The sequence below is a fragment of the Bombyx mori genome, chromosome 11 (assembly GCF_030269925.1).
Source record: "Bombyx mori chromosome 11, ASM3026992v2".
NCBI classification, from domain to species: domain Eukaryota; kingdom Metazoa; phylum Arthropoda; class Insecta; order Lepidoptera; family Bombycidae; genus Bombyx; species Bombyx mori.
This window is the reverse complement of record NC_085117.1, coordinates 1,061,361-1,081,742: the sequence shown is the minus strand read 5'-3', so window position 1 is coordinate 1,081,742 and position 20,382 is coordinate 1,061,361. Positions and strand designations below refer to the sequence as shown.

General features: G+C 38.1%; 3 protein-coding genes across 8 annotated transcripts in view; 2 read left to right on the top strand and 1 right to left on the bottom strand.

Moving 5' to 3' along the window:
* LOC134199623 (uncharacterized) overlaps positions 1–20,382 on the bottom strand; it is a 500,100-nt gene that overhangs the window by 67,453 nt on the left and 412,265 nt on the right. The gene's annotated exons all lie outside the window — the stretch shown is intronic.
* On the top strand, positions 177–12,451 carry LOC101745552 (zinc finger protein 678). Of its 4 annotated transcripts, XR_009974186.1 has the most exons (3): positions 239–529; positions 933–6,615; positions 12,094–12,451. XR_009974186.1 is itself a non-coding variant. In XM_062670917.1 (2 exons), exon 2 carries the CDS (start codon positions 5,241–5,243, stop codon positions 6,183–6,185), a length of 945 nt encoding a protein of 314 aa, XP_062526901.1. In that variant the 5' UTR covers positions 177–239; positions 933–5,240; the 3' UTR covers positions 6,186–6,394. The 4 variants fall into 4 exon arrangements, 3 of the variants coding, with proteins under 3 accessions (XP_062526901.1, XP_062526902.1, XP_062526900.1); XM_062670917.1 differs by lacking the exon at positions 12,094–12,451 and having other exon boundaries at positions 177–239; positions 933–6,394; XM_062670918.1 differs by having other exon boundaries at positions 933–12,451.
* LOC101739109 (zinc finger protein 239) lies at positions 15,975–19,265 on the top strand. Of its 2 annotated transcripts, none has more exons than XM_062670914.1 (2): positions 15,975–16,560; positions 17,031–19,265. In XM_062670914.1, exon 2 carries the CDS (start codon positions 17,414–17,416, stop codon positions 18,434–18,436), a length of 1,023 nt encoding a protein of 340 aa, XP_062526898.1. In that variant the 5' UTR covers positions 15,975–16,560; positions 17,031–17,413; the 3' UTR covers positions 18,437–19,265. The 2 variants fall into 2 exon arrangements, with proteins under 2 accessions (XP_062526898.1, XP_012548967.1); XM_012693513.4 differs by lacking the exon at positions 15,975–16,560 and adding an exon at positions 16,617–16,897.

Genomic DNA, 20,382 nt, shown 5'->3' with positions numbered 1-20,382 from the left:
AAAAAACTTACCCCAACTCGAAGAAAAAAAGAATAAAATACAAAAAAATTTAAATAATAATAAAAATTACAAATATATACAAGTTTTAACTATTCTGATCACTTAATAGATTAAAAAAAAATATTTTTCAACAAATTCAAACAAAAACCGCGCCCGCCAAATTCAAAGGTTTCCCGCGTTTTTCCCAGTAAAATTTTATTTATTAAATTTAAAAAGTAATTTAATCCTTTTTCGCCAAGGTGAGACAAAAAGGAATATGGAATCCCATCTTCCCCTGGAGCACTGTCTTTGACGTGATTTAATACACCTTTTAACTCCACTAACGTAAAAGTTAGATTTAGAGAAGAAGGGGCATCAGAGTTATATTGCTTATAAGACAGGATAGGATCGTTGAGTGGAGCAGAAGGAGGAGCCAAACGATCAAGGAATTGATCTGCTAATTCTATAGGCAGCAACAATGCGTTAGAAGGATTGACAGCTGATCTAAATCTTTTGATATTTCGCCATATGACAGTAGCATGTGTTTCAGGTGATATAGTGCTACAAAATTTCCTCCACCCGTCAAATTTCTTTTTTTTTTAAATAGTTTTCTAACCTCTTTCATTATAGTCATTAATGCCTCGTAGTTTTTCATAGACATATTATTGCGATAATTACGCTCTGCTGCCTTGCGTTTCTTTATAGCATTGGTACATTCTTCATCCCACCACGGTGGAGATGACAACTTATTACTACGCGGCTTTTTCTTTGGAAAAACATTATCAGCCGATTCTAACAAAATAGCTTTGAAATAATTATTATCTATGACATTAACTTCTGAGCAATTATTAATTTTCTCTTCTATTAATAATGTGTATTGACTCCATTTAGAGTCTATGATTTTGTGTTTGAGGCGAGAGTTTTGAATACACATTGTGTCCTTTTTTTTACAGGGAAATGAAATGATTATGGGATAGTGATCACTATTATAAGTGGAACACAAAGTAGACCAAGATAGAGAAGATGCTAACTGGGGAGTACAAATGGACAGGTCAATGGCACTAATTACTTCACCAGGCTTTGTGAGGCGAGTAGGAGAACCCGAGTTTAAAATGCACAGGCTATACATGTCTAAGATATCTAATAATTCATAACCATAACTATTAGATACTGAACTACCCCAAGATGTGTGATGAGAGTTGAAATCACCCAGAATCATGAAAGGCCGAGGAAGAACTGAAATTAAGTTTTTAATTTCATTGAAGATTTGCAAGGAGGGGTGAGGGACATAGATAGAGACAAAACAGATACCATCAACAATAGCTGCAATGACAGAAAAGCAGTTACTATGTGAAGGGAGAGGGAAGGAAGAAAAGGTGCTAGAGTTTCTGATGAGTAGGCATACACCACCATATCCATCAGCCCTGTCTTCTCTTAAGCACGAATAACCAGGGATTTTGAATACAAAATCTGGCTTTAGCCAGGTTTCAGATAGAGAAAATATAAAAGGATTAAAAGTATTTATAATATGTATAATTTCATGCTTTTTGTTTATAATACTGCGGCAATTCCATTGAACTAACTTGTCCATGTTGGCCATTATTAATATTAGTATAAGTACGAATTAAATTAGCAGCGTGGGACGGTATAGATAAATTGGGTTCAGAAAGTAATTTGATCAATATAGTAATTAACTCTGCTATTGTCTGTTGTGAATTTGCATTAGACGAGGATGGTAATGCACATCCATTAGAAGGCTCTGGCATATTGTAGTCCCTTACAAGAGACTCATGTGCTACATGATCAAAACCTTTACTGTGTTGAGGAGGAGTTCTGGGTTTAGTGAAGACTGTTTTTTTATAAGATATTGTACGTGAGGATGGTGAACCAGGCAATACTGTATTTCCACCAGGAACAGATTTAGTTGGGAGAGAGGATACAATATCAGCAAATGATTTAGAAATGGGGGGATGCAATTTTGACGCTTCAATATAGGATAAGCTATTCTCTGCCATTGTTACTTTAATATCTGTTTGTCTCACGTACTCTGGACACTTTTTGCTCGAAGCAAAGTGCAGCCCAGAACATAAGCAGCAAGATACACAGTCTTCCTCCACATTACAAGTATCTCCAGTGTGGCCCTGACCACACTTGAAGCACCTGGGCTTTGACCTACATTGGACCTTGGTGTGCCCAAAGCGGCAACAATTAAAGCACTGGATGGTTGGGTATATATACAATTTAACATAACATATTAATTATTATAATTATATACATAAATACACGTTTGGGCAAAACTTGTCTTGTGTAAGAATTATAACACATAAATACACGTTTGGGCAAAACTTGTCCATCAAATGTAAACACGACTGTTTGCGAAGGTTTCCATGTGGGTGTGTTGTTTATCATGACTTTATAGTTTAGTCTTCTAATTTTCAGAATTTCCCCACACCCAATGGGTACATTCGTGTTCTGCATAATATCTTCAGGGGACCACTCAGTTGGGACTCCCCTAACTAAACCCATCCTCGTAATGTTAAAAGTTGGGATAAAAGCCTTCATGTTGTTTGTAGCTAAGCAGTTTGAAGTGACAAAGCTGTTAGCGTCTGTATAATTATTAAAAGAAAGTGTCATTTTATTTCGGCCAATACGTTTCAAACTTCCATTAACAATATTTTTGAAAAAATTTTTTTTTAAAAATCTGCCAAACACAACTGGGTGTAATGTTGTACCATCATCATCAGCAGACTGTATTTTCTGCACGTGTACCACAAACGGGCCGTGGTCATTGGCATCATAACTAGCCCTACCAATTTGTGTGGAGGCTTTATGAGACATATCAGTGGGAGGAACGGGCTTTGAAGATGTATCAGTGCAAGGACCAGGTGCAGGCAAATCAATAGTGCTCTCAGTAAATTCGTCTTTGCATTGACAGTCCGATTGTTTAAATGTTTCTGTATTATTTTTTCTTTTCCTTTTGTTACAATTTTTACAAATTTTGTGGAGCTGGTTACGCTTCAGCTTCCTTTTAGACACCAAAGAGCAGTCAGAATCCATTCCGGATTCGTTGGAGATTGTGACAAATGCAACCGCGGGGGGCGCTGTGCCCCCCGGGTCCGGAGGCTCGTTCATATAAATATAAAAAACTTACCCCAACTCGAAGAAAAAAAGAATAAAATACAAAAAAATTTAAATAATAATAAAAATTACAAATATATACAAGTTTTAACTATTCTGATCACTTAATATATTAAAAAAAAATATTTTTCAACAAATTCAAACAAAAACCGCGCCCGCCAAATTCAAAGGTTTCCCGCGTTTTTTCGACGTCATTGTCAATCTGTTTTATTCGTTATTTGTCAATGTATCTAATGTAATCAAAGCAAATTTTACTGTTAATTTTAGATAATAATAAAGATAAAATATAATAAAGATCTTCAGTACCTACTACCACTGTTTGTAGAAGCTCTTCTAAATCTACAAATTCTGTGGTAGTAGGTACTGAAGATCTTTCCGCTTGTATCACAGCAGCGTCACCTTCTTCATTACGTAAAGCTACTGTACCCGCTTATATTCGAGGAATAAGAGCAGAAGCACTTCTCGACACCGGCAGCTCCGTCAGTTTTATAAATGACAACTTTGCAAGACTATGCGGGTTAAAAAGAAAATCCTGCAATCAGACTATTTCTATGGCCTCTCTTAATTATACTTCACAAGTAGAAGGTCAAACTTGGCAAACCCTGAGAATCGGAAATCATAGATATGATAATGTGAATCTTCTTATCGTGAAAAATCTTTGTGCTGATATAATTATCGGCCATGACGTCCTCGAAGAACATTCATCGCTAGAGTTCTCTTTCGGTGGGCCAAAACATCCACTTCAAGTATGTAACGTAGCTGAAGCATCAGTACCAGTACAAAGAGTACAGGAATTTTTACATGTTCGAGGTATTGCCACTAGTAGAACTACAGCTTATAACCCTCAAGGTAACGGTCAAGTAGAAAAATTGAATTCTACTCTTTGGAGAACGATTCTTTTGGCCCTGAAGACGAAGCATCTTTCGGTAGAAAATTGGGAACAAGTATTACCACAAGCCTTACATTCAGTTCGATCATTACTTTGTACAACCATAAATTGCACTCCACATGAAAGAATGTTTAGACACCCTCGAAGATCTACTAACGGCACTTCTGTTCCATCGTGGCTTACAAATTCTGGACAAGTCTTGATGAAGAAATTTAATCGTACAAATAAATATCAGCCATTAGTAGAAGAGGTTGAATTGATACATAGCAATCCTGATTTTTCATACATTCGGCTTCCAGATGGCCGAGAAACAACAGTGTCGAATCGTCATCTAGCACCATTGGGTTCAGAAAGGGTAGATCTGCGAATAGATAATGAACACACTATTGATTATCATAACGTCGCAGAACCACTTCCGGAAACAGAAGACCAAAACTTGGAGATTCCTTCATCCAATGAAACGGGACCTGTGGTACTTGATAATAGCAGAGAGCTAGAGACAGAATTACCATCATCACCACCGCCGGAGCCAACACTTCGTAGATCTGGTCGCGTCCATAAAACGCCAGGATTTTTGAAAGATTATATTTTAAAATAGTGCGGGAGAATGATGTAAACTTCTTAGTTGAAATTATCAGCCATAAGTTGACGTCATTGTCAATCTGTTTTATTCGTTATTTGTCAATGTATCTAATGTAATCAAAGCAAATTTTACTGTTAATTTTAGCTTATTAAAACCTTATATTCAGTAAAGGTTTTCTCTTATTTCACTGTTTAATATCTGTGAAAGTGCACAAATGTGGGAAAATGAAACAAAGCTGCTGGACGTAACCTCTCGAGTTCCTTCAAAAAGTCCACTGAAAAAATCTCAGTAAATGACCACCATTTTACTGCGATTATATTTCATCCCATATCATTTCATTTAATTTCATCCCAGTTGATTAATGTCTGAAATTAATCATCTTCATTTCATTTCACTCCATTTTATCATTTTTCATAAAAATAAGAATATAAATTAAAATAAGACATGACTCAAAGGTCTTAGTTACCAGGTCATAAAATCCATTAAAAAAAAAAAAGAAAGAAATATGTTCGGTGATAGCTTCGCTAGAAGTAATAGTGTTCTGTGGGTGATAGTGTGATGTTTGTTTCCTTCGCGTAATGTGTGTTGTTGCATTACATCGTAGAGTAATATTACCGGAGTAATATCACTCGCATTACTTACACATGTCTAATGAGAATGCATCCTTCTGAAAAACGTTATGTTTGTGAAGTGTGCGAAAAACGCTTTACACGAATTGCTGATTTAAAAACACACATTAGAATACATACTGCGGAAAAACCATACATTTGTGAAATATGTAGAAAAGGTTTTTCCCAAATTAGTAGTTTAAAATCTCATATAAGAATACATACTGGAGAAAAACCGTACATTTGTGAAGTATGTAGAAAAGGTTTTGCCCAAATTGGTAATTTACAATCTCATCTAAGAATACACACTGGAGAAAAACCGTACATTTGTGAAGTATGTAGAAAAGGTTTTTCCCAAATTAGTAGTTTTAAATCTCATATAAGAATACATACTGGAGAAAAACCGTACATTTGTGAAGTATGTAGAAAAGGTTTTGCCCAAATTGGTAATTTACAATCTCATATAAGGATACACACTGGAGACAAACCGTACATTTGTGAACTGTGTCAGAAGTGCTATGCACGAATTGATACTTTGAAAAAACACAAGAGAACACATACTGCAGAGAAACCTTATGTTTGTGAAGTGTGCGAAAGACGCTTTACACAAATTGGTGAATTAAAAACACACATTAGAATACATACTGCGGAAAAACCTTACATTTGTGAAGTGTGTAGAAAAGGTTTTAACCAAATTAATCATTTAAAATCCCATCTAAGAATACACACTGGAGAAAAACCGTACATTTGTGAAGTGTGTCAGAAGTGCTATGCACGAATTGATACTTTGAACATACACAAGAGAAGACATACTGCAGAGAAACCTTATGTTTGTGAAGTGTGTGAAAAAAGCTTTTCACGAATGAGTAATTTAAATATCCACATAGCAACACATTCGGCAGAGAAATCTTATGTTTGTGATATGTGTAAAAAATCTTTTGCACAGATGAGTTGTTTAAAAAAACATATATGTAAAACACACTGCTGAAAAACTTTGTTTGTGATGTGTGATAAAAAGACTGCACAATTTCATTGTTAAAAAATGCAGATGATAACACATAAAGCAGAAAAATATTTCACAACTTGTGAATCACAAATTTGTCATTTAAGAACACACATGAGAATAGATACAGAAGACAAACCGTCTGCTTGTGAAATTTGTACATAAGGTTTTACACATATCAGTCATTTAAAACACACACAAAGATACCTACTAGAGAAGAAGCCCTATTATTGTGAATTGTGTGGAAAAGGTTTTTCAGTGTTGGTAATTTTAATTCACATAAGAAAATGCATATTTGAGAAAAACAGTATGCATGTGTAAAGTGTAACAAAGCATTTGCACAAATTGATAGTTTAATAATGTATCTGAGAATATATAATATCATAAAATGCCTGATCTTTCCAAGAATTTCTAGGTTATTATGTTTTTTTTTTATGTAAATACATAATGTAGCATACCTACGACTTGTAAAGAACAAATGCCAATCGGAACTTTATGGTCCTTGCAAAACAACTCATTATAACCTAGGCCTCATATTTTCTGAGAAATAAGCTTGAACATAGCCATGCAAAGTTGTTGATATTCTCTCTACTTTGTCCAAACAATAATAATACAGGTAAAATATATGTTTCCAAATAGAGAGATTCCATACCCATGAAGTATTGGAGTAGTATTCATATTTAACCTTGTCATAAAAGGTCAAAAGTTTTATTTTTTATGTCTTGGAGATGGGCAAAGTTAGGCAGATTTATTGAAGCAGTAATGCGTTTCGGGATTATTCGAAGCAGTAATGCGTTTGTAGATGTCTATGGGCTCCAGTAGCCACTTAACACCAGGTCGGCTGTGAGCTCGTCCACCCATCTAAGCAATAAAAAGAAACATGTACATACTTAGAACGAAATATTCGAGGGCTGTCATTATAGAAAATAAAACTACATATTATTGAATAAAAAAAAAAATTGACATTTTCTTTTATATTGCACCTGGGTAACAATTTGTACTTGTAATGCAATAATCAAAATACAATACTTTTAGCAACGGCTTAATAATTTAAATAAATAAAAAATACAAAAGTGGGTAGGAACGATCGACACAGAATATTAAACCTAAGAAACCGGCAGACCGACAGAGCGACTGACCGACTTGACTGCCTGAGACAGACTGCCGCGACACTGTTTACGCACCGCCATTTTATACAGTGGCGCTACAGTGTCTACCCTACAACATTTTATCATAATAATCATAACAATGTCTTAATATTACTAAAGTCGTTATCCATGACATGTTAATTATTATTTTTGACTTAAGAGGGCGTCGCCTCTAACACGGCCTCTCCTGACGAGGGGTCGTCCTCGAGCCTGGGTTACACATGCGTGTGGCATGTCCAAATCCTAATCGAGCAGCGGTATTGACAACCCGCTCGTGGGCGGTGGTGAGTTCCTGGTGTCATCTGCATTGCGCGGCGACGCTAGATCTGATGCTGCTTCATTAACTCGCTACGAACCAAATAGTTAGTAACGGCGACATGACAAAAGTCTGGTTGACATGGCCAAGTTAGCATGTCAAGCCAATACACTCGTAACGTGAACTTTGTTACCACGTTAACACATCTACGTGAACTTTGTTACCACGTCAACACATCTACGTGAACTTTGTTACCACGTCAACACATCTACGTGAACTTTGTTACCACGTCAACACATCTACGTGAACTTTGTTACCACATCAACACATCTACGTGAACTTTGTTACCACGTCAACACATCTACGTGAACTTTGTTACCACGTCAACACATCTACGTGAACTTTGTTACCACGTCAACACATCTACGTGAACTTTGTTACCACGTCAACACATCTACGTGAACTTTGTTACCACGTCAACACATCTACGTGAACTTTGTTACCACGTCAACACATCTACGTGAACTTTGTTACCACGTCAACACATCTACGTGAACTTTGTTACCACGTCAACACATCTACGTGAACTTTGTTACCACGTCAACACATCTACGTGAACTTTGTTACCACGTCAACACATCTACGTCAACTATGTTACCACGTCAACACATCTACGTCAACTATGTTACCACGTCAACACATCTACGTCAACTATGTTACCACGTCAACACATCTACGTCAACTATGTTACCACGTCAACACATCTACGTCAACTATGTTACCACGTCAACACATCTACGTCAACTTTGTTACCACATCAATCTCTGCGTGAACTTTGTTACCACGTCAACACATCTACGTGAACTTTGTTACCACGTCAACACATCTACGTGAACTTTGTTACCACGTCAACACATCTACGTGAACTTTGTTACCACGTCAACACATCTACGTGAACTTTGTTACCACGTCAACACATCTACGTGAACTTTGTTACCACGTCAACACATCTACGTGAACTTTGTTACCACGTCAACACATCTACGTGAACTTTGTTACCACGTCAACACATCTACGTGAACTTTGTTACCACGTCAACACATCTACGTGAACTTTGTTACCACATCAACACATCTACGTGAACTTTGTTACCACGTCAACACATCTACGTGAACTTTGTTACCACGTCAACACATCTACGTGAACTTTGTTACCACGTCAACACATCTACGTGAACTTTGTTACCACGTCAACACATCTACGTGAACTTTGTTACCACGTCAACACATCTACGTCAACTTTGTTACCACGTCAACACATCTACGTCAACTATGTTACCACGTCAACACATCTACGTCAACTATGTTACCACGTCAACACATCTACGTCAACTATGTTACCATGTCAACACATCTACGTCAACTATGTTACCACGTCAACACATCTACGTCAACTATGTTACCACGTCAACACATCTACGTCAACTATGTTACCACGTCAACACATCTACGTCAACTATGTTACCACGTCAACACATCTACGTCAACTTTGTTACCACGTCAATCTCTGCGTGAACTATGTTACCACGTTACGCGAACCACATTACCACGTTACGCGAACCACATTACCACGTCACGCGAAACACGCCATCACGTCACGCGAAACACACCATCACGTCACGCGAAACACGCCATCACGTCACGCGAAACACGCCATCACGTCACGCGAAACACGCCATCACGTCACGCGAAACACGCCATCACGTCACGCGAAACACGCCATCACGTCACGCGAAACACGCCATCACGTCACGCGAAACACGCCATCACGTCACGCGAAACACGCCATCACGTCACGCGAAACACGCCATCACGTCACGCGAAACACGCCATCACGTCACGTGAAATATGTTATCACGTTACAACATCTACGTGAACTATCTCTGCGTGAACTATGTTACCACGTTACATCTCTACGTGAACCACGTTACCACGTTACATCTCTGCGTGAACCACGTTACCACGTTTCATCTTTGCGTGAACCGCGTTACCACGTTACATCTCTGCGTGAACCGCGTTACCACGTTACATCTCTGCGTGAACCGCGTTACCACGTTACATCTCTGTGATGTGACCTATGTTACCACATCGCAAGGTTTACGTTACTCAGTAAGCATATGCACACAACTCTTACATGACCAGACGGTAGTAAACTGAAAAACTGAACCATAACAATCATTGATAACACAAGGTCAAAACACAATAATCAGAAACTACAACAACTCAGATCGTATAAAACGTTCTTGGCCTGGCTGTCAGCGCAGCTAGTGTCACTAGCCATATTATCATTACCACAAATGATAAAACCAATACACATCACTTCACAATATAGAGTCAGCGACTCTCAGGTCGTTACTAGATCAACACAACAATAGTCTCCTTTGAGACCCAGGTCTTCGCTATACCACCAGCTACCCATCGCCCTCTGAACAACTCACAAGTGAATTGCAGTCACGACTGCGGACAGGTGCGTACAGTACGACCAAATAGTGATGGTATCAGCTGTACCACTCGATGGAGGTAATCTCACCTCACTCATCACAGTCTTCTGCGTTTAACTCGTCAGTAGGGCAACTTTTCTTTATGTAATCATGAGTGTTATAGGTTCTATTACCAGTTAAAGCGATCTATCTTCATTAGATCATCAAATTTTAACTACATCATCATCCATCATCATCATTAAATTTTACTAACTTAGCTACTTTGCTTCTCTCGGTGTCGAAATCATTCAAACTTCTGTGAAGTCTTGTTTTATTGTTCCGGGACTGATCCAAATAATAATAATTCGACTCACCAGATTGTTTTAATTTCCCAAAAATTACCCGATATTACGCAACTACCGGCACGTCGCTTGCGTGCTATTGCCGCAGGAACCATCGAGGGGTCTGAGCTGGCGGCAATGCCCGTGAGGCACCGTCCTCACCATTCGGTAAGGTCCACGGATTCCCGGATCTAGATTTCCTATAGACTCGACCTAGTTCTCGACGAACTTCACGGCTCCGAGACACCTCAGTCATGACATCACTAATTAGCGTCTTCACCACAGGTGTAGTGGCGTCTATTGCTATCAGAAGCTGCAGGGCGGATATCTCTTTTCTTGCGTTTTGTGATGTTCAGAATGAGCTGTAATCTCAAAGTTCAATTGACCATTTTGCCAACATAATCCAGAATTCACCTCTGGAAGCATGCAATCGACCCCAAGAATTATCTATTTGTTTGACATTACGCATCACTGGTGACCTAGTGCCTGAACACTACGAGGACTCGGCCTAACCTGACCACTAAAAATGAAATCAAATCGTGAGTAGATTAGCGTTCGCGGCTCTAACTTGAGGGCCCATTATACCCCGTATCACTATTAAAGTTCAAAGTTCTATCAGAAGTAACCCATTCACCTAGCCATACCCTAGCATCGCCCCTTAAACATGATGCCACTCGCGATAAGCATTCGTGGTCGTTCCACCCGTTAACTTCTCTGGCGCGTTCTACTTCTTCGCACCAAACTAATGTTATTAATCGATGGGTCAAAATTCGATATGTAATAATTTTGCGACCTTGAGGGTCGCAAAGTTTTAATTGCTTCCATTAAAGCACTGGCGAGGGTAGACGCCTCAGAACCAGGGATACTAGATTCTACGCGGAGTTGTTGCGAACCGACGATATTCGACATGGGAGTCGTAACTGTCCGTAGAATATCGGTGGTCTGTTCAGCGCGCGCCTTATCGTTAGAACGTGTCGCGACAGGTTCAATCGTGCGCGAGCGCGATCTCGACCTCCCGTGACGGGCTCTACGAGAGCGGTCCCTACTACGCAACTCGCGCCTAACCCGAGCACGTGACCGACGCATATCAGTACGCTGGTCTCAGACCCGCAAGCCATCCCGTGAAGTACGACCTTTATCGTTCGTATCGCGATTCTGTCTATCATCTCTGTGATCGCGAAAGCATGTCGTTTTCAAAATTTGCAATCACACAAGAAAAATAACAAATTAAGTATGAAAGCATCAAAGTAAGCCGTAATTGTAAAACAAAACAAAGTTCAGAGTTTTTACGCTACTGTGGGCTATTTGAGTCCTTAATCCCACTTCTGATTTTAGCAACGGCTTAATAATTTAAATAAATAAAAAATACAAAAGTGGGTAGGAACGATCGACACAGAATATTAAACCTAAGAAACCGGCAGACCGACAGAGCGACCGAGCGACTTGACTGCCTGAGACAGACTGCCGCGACACTGTTTACGCACCGTCATTTTATACAGTGGCGCTACAGTGTCTACCCTACAACATTTTATCATAATAATCATAATAATGTCTTAATATTACTAAAGTCGTTATCCATGACATGTTAATTATTATTTTTAACTTAAGAGGGCGTCGCCTCTAACAATACATTCATATCAATTAAGAAAATAAATGTAATTTTTTAAAGAACATCCTCATGTGGAGCAGTCATCCTCAGGTCAAGATTTTCAGGCATTGGTTTCCAAAGACAAATATCCAAATTTGAAGAAAATGTTTTGAACAACTGCTTTCGTTACTGCCATCTACAGGAGCAATGAGAAACTAATCGAATCGAAGCCATCTAGTAGCCGGCGCCCGTAAACATTTTTGTTGAGTGCTTGAGTTGCTTAATTAGAACTAATTTATGTGTATTAACTATGAAATAGATTCTAAGATTAAACTTCACTTTTATGTTAATAATTTTAATAGAACAAATTAGAGTACATATTTGTACGCTGAACTATAATGTTTCATTAAAATTCAAGAAATTTCTTTGATACATCGCAGAGTCGTTCGTCAGTTGTTTTTTTTACCTATCGGATCGGAAACGCGACCCACTGAGAAGATCCGACGAGAGACTCGGTGGGCCTTTCATCAGTGAACAGTGGGTTTTGGTTCTAATAAAATTGGCCACTCCTGGGTTATAGCCTTCCTCAATAAATGGGCTGAAAGAATTTTTCAAATCAAATTGTTGATTAATTTTAATATTTGTCATATTACGTTGATGTAAAAAAAAAACTTGCTATATTTGTATAATTTTTTTATTGTTTAGGTGGGCTGACGAGCTCACGGCCCATCTACGGCCCATAGATGGGCCCCGGTAACCATTTAGCATCATTTTTTTTTATTATTAAATATTATGTAGTTTTATTTTCTATAATGATAGCCCTCGATAGGGATGGCGATTCTTTCCAAAAAAGATCGATTTTTAAATCGATTCGAATCGTAACCTGATAAATCGATTCATAAAAAAATCGAGGTCTAAAAAATCGATTTCTAAAAAATCGATTTTTTTCAAATTGGTATTTACAATGTAAATATAAATCCATTTTATGAAAAACAAAAATGATACCATAATAAACAATCTCTGGGATCTCTTATCAGTAAAATCAGGAATTTATTAGTTCCGGGAATTCGATAATTATAATTATTTTTATTACCATATCAAAATATCAGATCAGATATAAAAGAAGACATTTATTTTCTAAATGTATTTGTTACATTAAAAAGTTAAGAGAGCAGATAACAATAGCTTATAGTTCCCAATGCTTTATATCTAAGCTTTTTAAAAACAACAATTTGTCAAGCCTAATGGGATCCAAGCGGTTCCGCTCATCACTTGCGATGTTGCCGGCAATCGAAAAATAGCGCTCACAGGGAACAGATGATCCTACGATACTCATATACATCACGGCTATTGAGTGAACATGGTGATAAATAGAGTTTTTTTGTTCTTGCCAATAAAGTATAGGATCATACTTTAGGTGCACAACTGCCTGTGATAAATAGTGTTTAAACTCTTCGTTTAAGTCTTGACTTTCCAGTGCAAGTGTATTACATGTAGAGAGTTGCTTTTTCACAAGCAACTTATGAAAATCCCAAATTCCTTTTTCTAAATCAGTCCCTTCTATTGCGTCGAATTCTTCACTATTATTTTGTGGAAGGTGTTTTTTACTAAAGAGAAGCGACGAAAACTAAACATACCGCCATCTCGCGAGTTTTTAAGTAATTAAACATTTAACTGGCAATGCCGTAATATTGTGAGTACATTTAGCTAATTCTAAATATTTTTTTTTTTTTACCAAAACTGAAAAAATCGAAAGTCGATTTTCAAGGGTAAAATATCGATTCACTGAATCGATTCAGTACGACATATCGATTTAAAAAATCGATTTATTTGGTCCGAAAAATCGATTCTTCGATTAATCGATTTGAGATCGCCATCCCTAGCCCTCGAATATTCTGTTATAAGTATGTACATGATTTTTTTTATTGCTTAGATGGGTGCACGAGCTCACAGCCGACCTGGTGTTAAGTGGCTACTGGAGCCCATAGACATCTACAAACGCATTACTGCTTCAAATAATCCCGAAACGCATTCTCCTCCTCCTCACGTCGTTTCCCCACTGCTGAGGGTCGTGACCATTATATGTCGTCAGGATTTTGCTCCTTGTAACGTCCCGCCAGCGCCTCCGATCATTGGCCGCATGAAGGGCGTCGTGGAATGGGATCTCTAGTGTGGTGCGGATTTGGTCGAACCACCTTGTCGGACTGCGCCCGCGCGGTTTCTTTCCATCGATCTTCCCTGTCACGAATAGTCTCTCTAAGCTATCCGGTGTTTTCCGAGCAATATGACCGAAGTACTCGAGTGCGCGGCGAAGGCAGAGTGTGACAGTCTAGTCTTGATCTGCAGTTGGTCTAAGATAGACAGATTGCTTCTCTTCGCTGTAAAAGGTATCCGGAGAATTCTTCTCCAGCACCACATCTCAAAAGCATCCACGCGTTTGCGATCAGCCGCTTTAAGGGTCCAGGTCTCCGCTTCGTATAGAAAAATGGAAAAGACCAGAGTGAGCACCAGTTTTATCTTTGTTTTGTGGGTAATGTTACGTTCTTCCAGATTTTACCGAGCTCAGTCATGGCTCCCTTTGCCATTCCGATACGCCGTCGTTTTTTTTTTATTGCCTTTGTAGGCAGACGAGCGTGCGGCCCACCTGATGGTAAGTGGTTACCGTCGCCCATGGACTTCAGCAATGCCAGGAGCAGAGCCAAGCCGCTGCCTACTGCTTAATACTCTCCACAAGCCTCGTTTGAAGAAGGACATGTCATAACGCTCGGGAAACACCGTGGAGGGGAGCTCATTCCATAGCCGGATGGTACGTGGCAGAAAAGATCTCTGGAAACGCACTGTGGATGACCGCAGTGGCTCCAGGTAGTCCCTCCGCAGACCCAGAGGCTCCAAGCGATCCGTGAGAATGGGATTATCGACAATCCGAACGGCTCTCTTCTGTATGGAGTCAAATGGAAGAAGCTGGTATTTGGGAGCCCCGGCCCAGAGATGGGAGCAGTACTCGCGAGGCCGGACTTGTGCTTTATAGAGCAAAAGTCTTTGTCCAGGCGTGAAGTACCGCTTCACTCTGTTGAGGACTCCCAGCATTTTGGACGCCAACTTGGCTTTGCCATCCAAATGACTCCGAAATTGAACATCGCTTGAAATGTCGACCCCAAGTATCCCGACACTCCCGGAAGTTTGCAGGGATACTCCTTGGAATTGCGGCGCCATGACAAAGGGTTCCTTCTTCGCAGTGAACGCGCAAACTTGTGTCTTTGTTGGGTGGAATTGAACCAAGTTCAATTCATCCCATTCTGAGACTCGCCCCAGAGAGTTCTCCACTTCAGACACAAGTTTTGATCGTCTCTCTTGCACCACGCTCCGAGAGAGACTCTGATGGCCGTTATATCGCGCATCCCCCGTGCTGTCATCCGCATAGCAATGCATACCATCAATAGACAGCATACAGTTGTAGGTACTTATTAACTCCATGGTGTTTAATCTATGGGTAGTAGGTAGGTGTAGGTAGGTATGGACTTTTTGGCGGGAACGCGAGGAGTGAAGTTGTGTGATTTGTTTTATTTTGTCTATTTAATGTTTCTTCAGGTTTAAATGTGTAATAATGGTGGTTTATTAAATGTTTAATATCTGTGAAAGTGCACAAATGTGGGAAAATGAAACAAAGCCGCTGGACGCAACTTCTCGGGATCCTCCAAAAACTCCACTGAAAAAATCTTAGTAAATGACCACCATTTTACTAAGATTACATTTCATTCCATATCATCTCATTTCATTTAATTTCATCCCAGTTGATTAACGTCTCAAATTAATCATTTTCATTTCATTTCACTCCATATTATCATTTTTCATAAAAATAAGAATATAAATTAAAATAAGACATGACTTAAAGGTCTTAGTTACCAGGTCATAAAATCACAAAAAAAAAAGTAGGTAGGTATTAGGACTTTTTGGCGGGAACGCGAGGAGTGAAGTTATGTGATTTGTTTTATTTTGTCTATTTAGTGTTTCTTCGGGTTTAAATGTGTAATAATGGTGGTTTATTAACCGTTTAATATCTGTGAAAGTGCACAAATGTGGGAAAATGAAACAAAGCCGCTGGACGTAACTTCTCGGGATCCTCCAAAAAGTCTACTGAAAAAATCTTAGTAAATGACCACCATTTTACTGAGATTAGATTTCATCCCAGTTGATTAATGTCTCATATTAATCATTTTCATTTCATTTCACTCCATAATTATCATTTTTCATAAAATTAAGAATATACATTAAAATAAGAAATGGCTTAAAGGTCTCAGTTACCAGGTCATAAAATCTCTTAAAAAAAAAATGTAGGTAGGTATTTCTTTTTTGACGGGAACGCGAAGAGTGAAGTTGTGTGATTTGTTTTATTTTGTCTAATTAGTGTTTCTTCGGGTTTAAATGTGTGATAATGGTAGTTTATTAGCTGTTTAATATCTGTGAAAGTGCACAAATGTGGGAAAATGAAACAAAGCCGCTGGACGTAACTTCTCGGGATCCTCCAAAAAGTCCACTGAAAAAATCTTAGTAAATGACCACCATTTTACTGAGATTATATTTCATCTCATATCATCTCAATTCATTTCATTTAATTTCATCCCAGTTGATTAGTGTCTTAAATTTAATTTATCTTCATTTCATTGAACTCCATAATATCATGTTTCATAAAAATATGAATAATATAAATTAAAATAAGACATGACTTAAAGGTCTTAGTTACCAGGTCATAAAATCACTTAAAAAAAAAAGTAGGTAGGTATACCTACCGTATCTACTTATAGTGATTCCTATTCATTGGTTCAACGCTTTTAAAAAAATATCTTAATCACAAGGATTCTTATTAAAATAGACTATTAATGTAAAAGTGAGTACCTACCTATATATATAGGAAGCAAAAATTCTATGACATTTTACGTTCCATTGGACATTACAGTTGTTCTGATGTTCGATTGGTGACTCTTGGTGAACTATTGGCTTGGTTGGTTTGTGATTTTCAGCTTGATGAAACAAGAAAACGACACGAGCAGGAGGTCGGAAGAGAAGTTTACATCCATAAGTGCAGCCTGTGACATAAGGACATCAATTCTGCATTTTGTTCAGTGTGGTGCAGATTAGTTAAAAAGTCAATTACTAATTCGTCCCTCAGTTCACAGACATTGATACAACATGTCAACATAATTGTGATCATAACAAAAGTAATATAGCTTGTAACTGGAAAGAAAATAAAACGCGAATTACAAGAAGATACATACTCTTTAGAGGCAGTACTTTTTTTTGTCTGGTTTCCGATCTCTCTTCCTAAAAAACATAACTTGGAGCATTCTCGTGTCTAAAATTTCCAAATCGAGGTTTTTTTATTTACTTATGTATATAAACAAAAATGGATGCATTTAACGAACCCTATGTTTGTAAAGTCTGTAAAAAATGTTTTGTATTTATAGAGAACTTTAAAATGCACATGAAAACGCATCCTCCTAAAAACCCTTATGTTTGTGAAGTGTGTGAAAAACGCTTTACACAAATCAATCAATTAAAAACACACATTATAAGTCATAGTGCAGAGAAACCTTATGTTTGTGAAGTCTGTAAAAAAGGTTTTACACGAAAAAATGCTTTAGAATTGCACATGAGATTACATACTGAGGAGAAACCATACATTTGTGAAGTGTGTCAGAAGTGCTATGCACGAAATGATTCTTTGCAAATGCACAGGAGAACACATTCTGCAGAGAAACCTTATGTTTGTGAAGTCTGTGAAAAATCTTTTGGATATCGTGGTAGCTTACAAATTCATTTGAAAATTCACACTAGAGATAGGTCTTATCTTTGTGAAGTATGTAAAAAATGTTTTGTACAATATAGAAATTTAAAAGAACACATGCTAATACATACTGTCAAGAAACCTCACATCTGTGAAATTTGTAAAAAAGGATTTGCAGATCCTTCTGGTTTAAAAATTCATCTGAAAATGCATGCTGGAGAAGAACCTTATGTTTGTGATGTGTGTGGAAAAGGCTTTACTCGAAAGGGTAATTTAAAAATACACATGATAATACATACTGTCACAAAACCATACATCTGTGAAGTTTGTAAAAAAGGATTTGCAGACCCTTCTGGTTTAAAAATTCATCTGAGAACGCATGCTGGAGAAGAACCTTATGTTTGTGATGTGTGTGAAAAAGGCTTTGCCCGAAAGGGTGATTTAAAAGCACATATAAGAACACATACTGGAGAGAAACCATATGTTTGTGATGTCTGTGAAAAAAGCTTTTCAGGAACTAGTAACTTAAAAAAACATATGGCAACACATTCTGCAGTTAAACCTTATGTTTGTGATATGTGTAAAAAGTCTTTTGCACATATTAGTTATTTAAGAAGACATATACATGTACACAATGCTTAAAAACCTTGTTTGTGATGTGTGTGAAAAAAGCTTTTCATGAATGAGTAAGTACTATAAAAACATGCATGGCAATACATACGGCAGAAAAACCTTAAGTTTATGAAATGAGAGTAAATGTGTTTTACACACATTTCACACATTTTTTACTTGTGGTAGGACCTCTGGTGAGTCTGCACGGGTAGGTACCACCACCCTGCCTATTTCTGCCATGAAGCAGTAATGCGTTTCAGTTTGAAGGGTGGGGCAGCTGTTTTAACTATACTGAGACCTTGGAACTGATATCTCAAGGTGAGTGGTGGTATTTACGTTGTAGATGTCTATGGGCTTTGGTAACAACTTAGCATCAGATAGGTTGTGAACTCGTCCACCCATCTAAGCAATGAACAAAAATCAATATAAAAAAAATTAAGATCACACAGAATACATACAGGAGATAAACATTCTGTTTGTACTTCACAAACAGAAGGTTTTAGTTTATGTTAGTTATTTAAAAACACATATAAAGCTTCATGTATATACTAGAGCAAAGTCTTATTATTGTAAACTGTGAAAAACAGTTTTCAAGTATTGGTAATTTTGAATGGCATACGAAAACACATATTTGAGAAAAACTGTATGCTTGTGTAAAGTGTAATAAAGCATTTTCGCAAATTGATATTTTAATAATGTATCTGAGAATACATTAAATAATATGTACTACAAAAAAGCCTTTGTTTGTAAAGTATGTAAAATAATTTTCACATAATTGTCTGTTATAGTCCCCCTTAGAATATACACTGGAGAAGAAAAAACCTTGTTTATGTAGTTAATAATAAATGTTTTACGCGTATTGTTTTTTTTTATTGCTCAGATGTCTCATTATCGACCTAGGGGGCTGGTGGTCGTGGTGCCGTCGACCGCCAGTCCGGCGTCCCGTGGGGGAGGATGACGGGAGAGATGTGCTCCGCACTAAACGCTTCACTTTCCCCCTTTTGCCTTTTCATGAGTTCTGTCTCATGCGAGGTTTGGATGCTGTTTGTTGAGCGACAGGAGGTTTTAGTCGGTTCAACTCCGACATGCCCCGCCCTCGATCCCCAGTGAAGGGCGGAAGTCCGGTGATTTCCTACTGACAAAAAAAAAAGGTTTCAGTATAGTTACAACCGCGGCACCACCCTTCAAACCGAAACGCATTACCAGAAATAGGCAGAGTGGTGGTTCCTATCCGCGCGGACTCACAAGGGGTGCTACCACCAGTGACTCAACAGGTTATACCACCAGTAGGACTATTAAAAAGTGCATCTGAGAATACAGACCGCCGAGATACCTTATGTACGTGTTGTGTCCAAAAGGAAATTCTTATCAATGGTGTCGTTATTTTTTCATTCTCTAATATTCTAGTTATATATCGAGAGTGTTCTAATGGCGCCAAGAATGTTTTCGACATAGGCAAGACTAGTCTAGAACAGTGGTCGGCAACGCGCGGCTCTGTAACTCTTCGGCTACGTCTCTTCCACGAAATATTTTTTATTTATTTATTTCAATAGTGTTTCATCTAGCTATCTATATCTGGGTCCTATTGGTTGACAAAGTTTCCGATCACTGGTTTTTCCTTATGAAGGATTACTGGTGGCCCAAAAGCCTTTCCAATTTTACCAGGACTGATGGGCGAGCAAAGGCTCAGCCAGGAAGGGTGGATTAAAGAACGTGTCTGGGACCTAAACATATTACAGCCAACACGTAGGTACCGTGGGTTTCGTAGGCCAAGTACATAAGAAACTATCTCATCCAGTTTTATTTAATGGGTAGTATTTAATCCTACAACTGTAAACGCAATTTTTTCTATTCAAATATTCGAAATTACCACAAAAAATACTGAATTGCACACTAAATTTGATCATCAAATAAATCAAATATAATATACTGTTTGATCTATAAAGCTAAACTGTTTTACTAAATGACTATTTGTT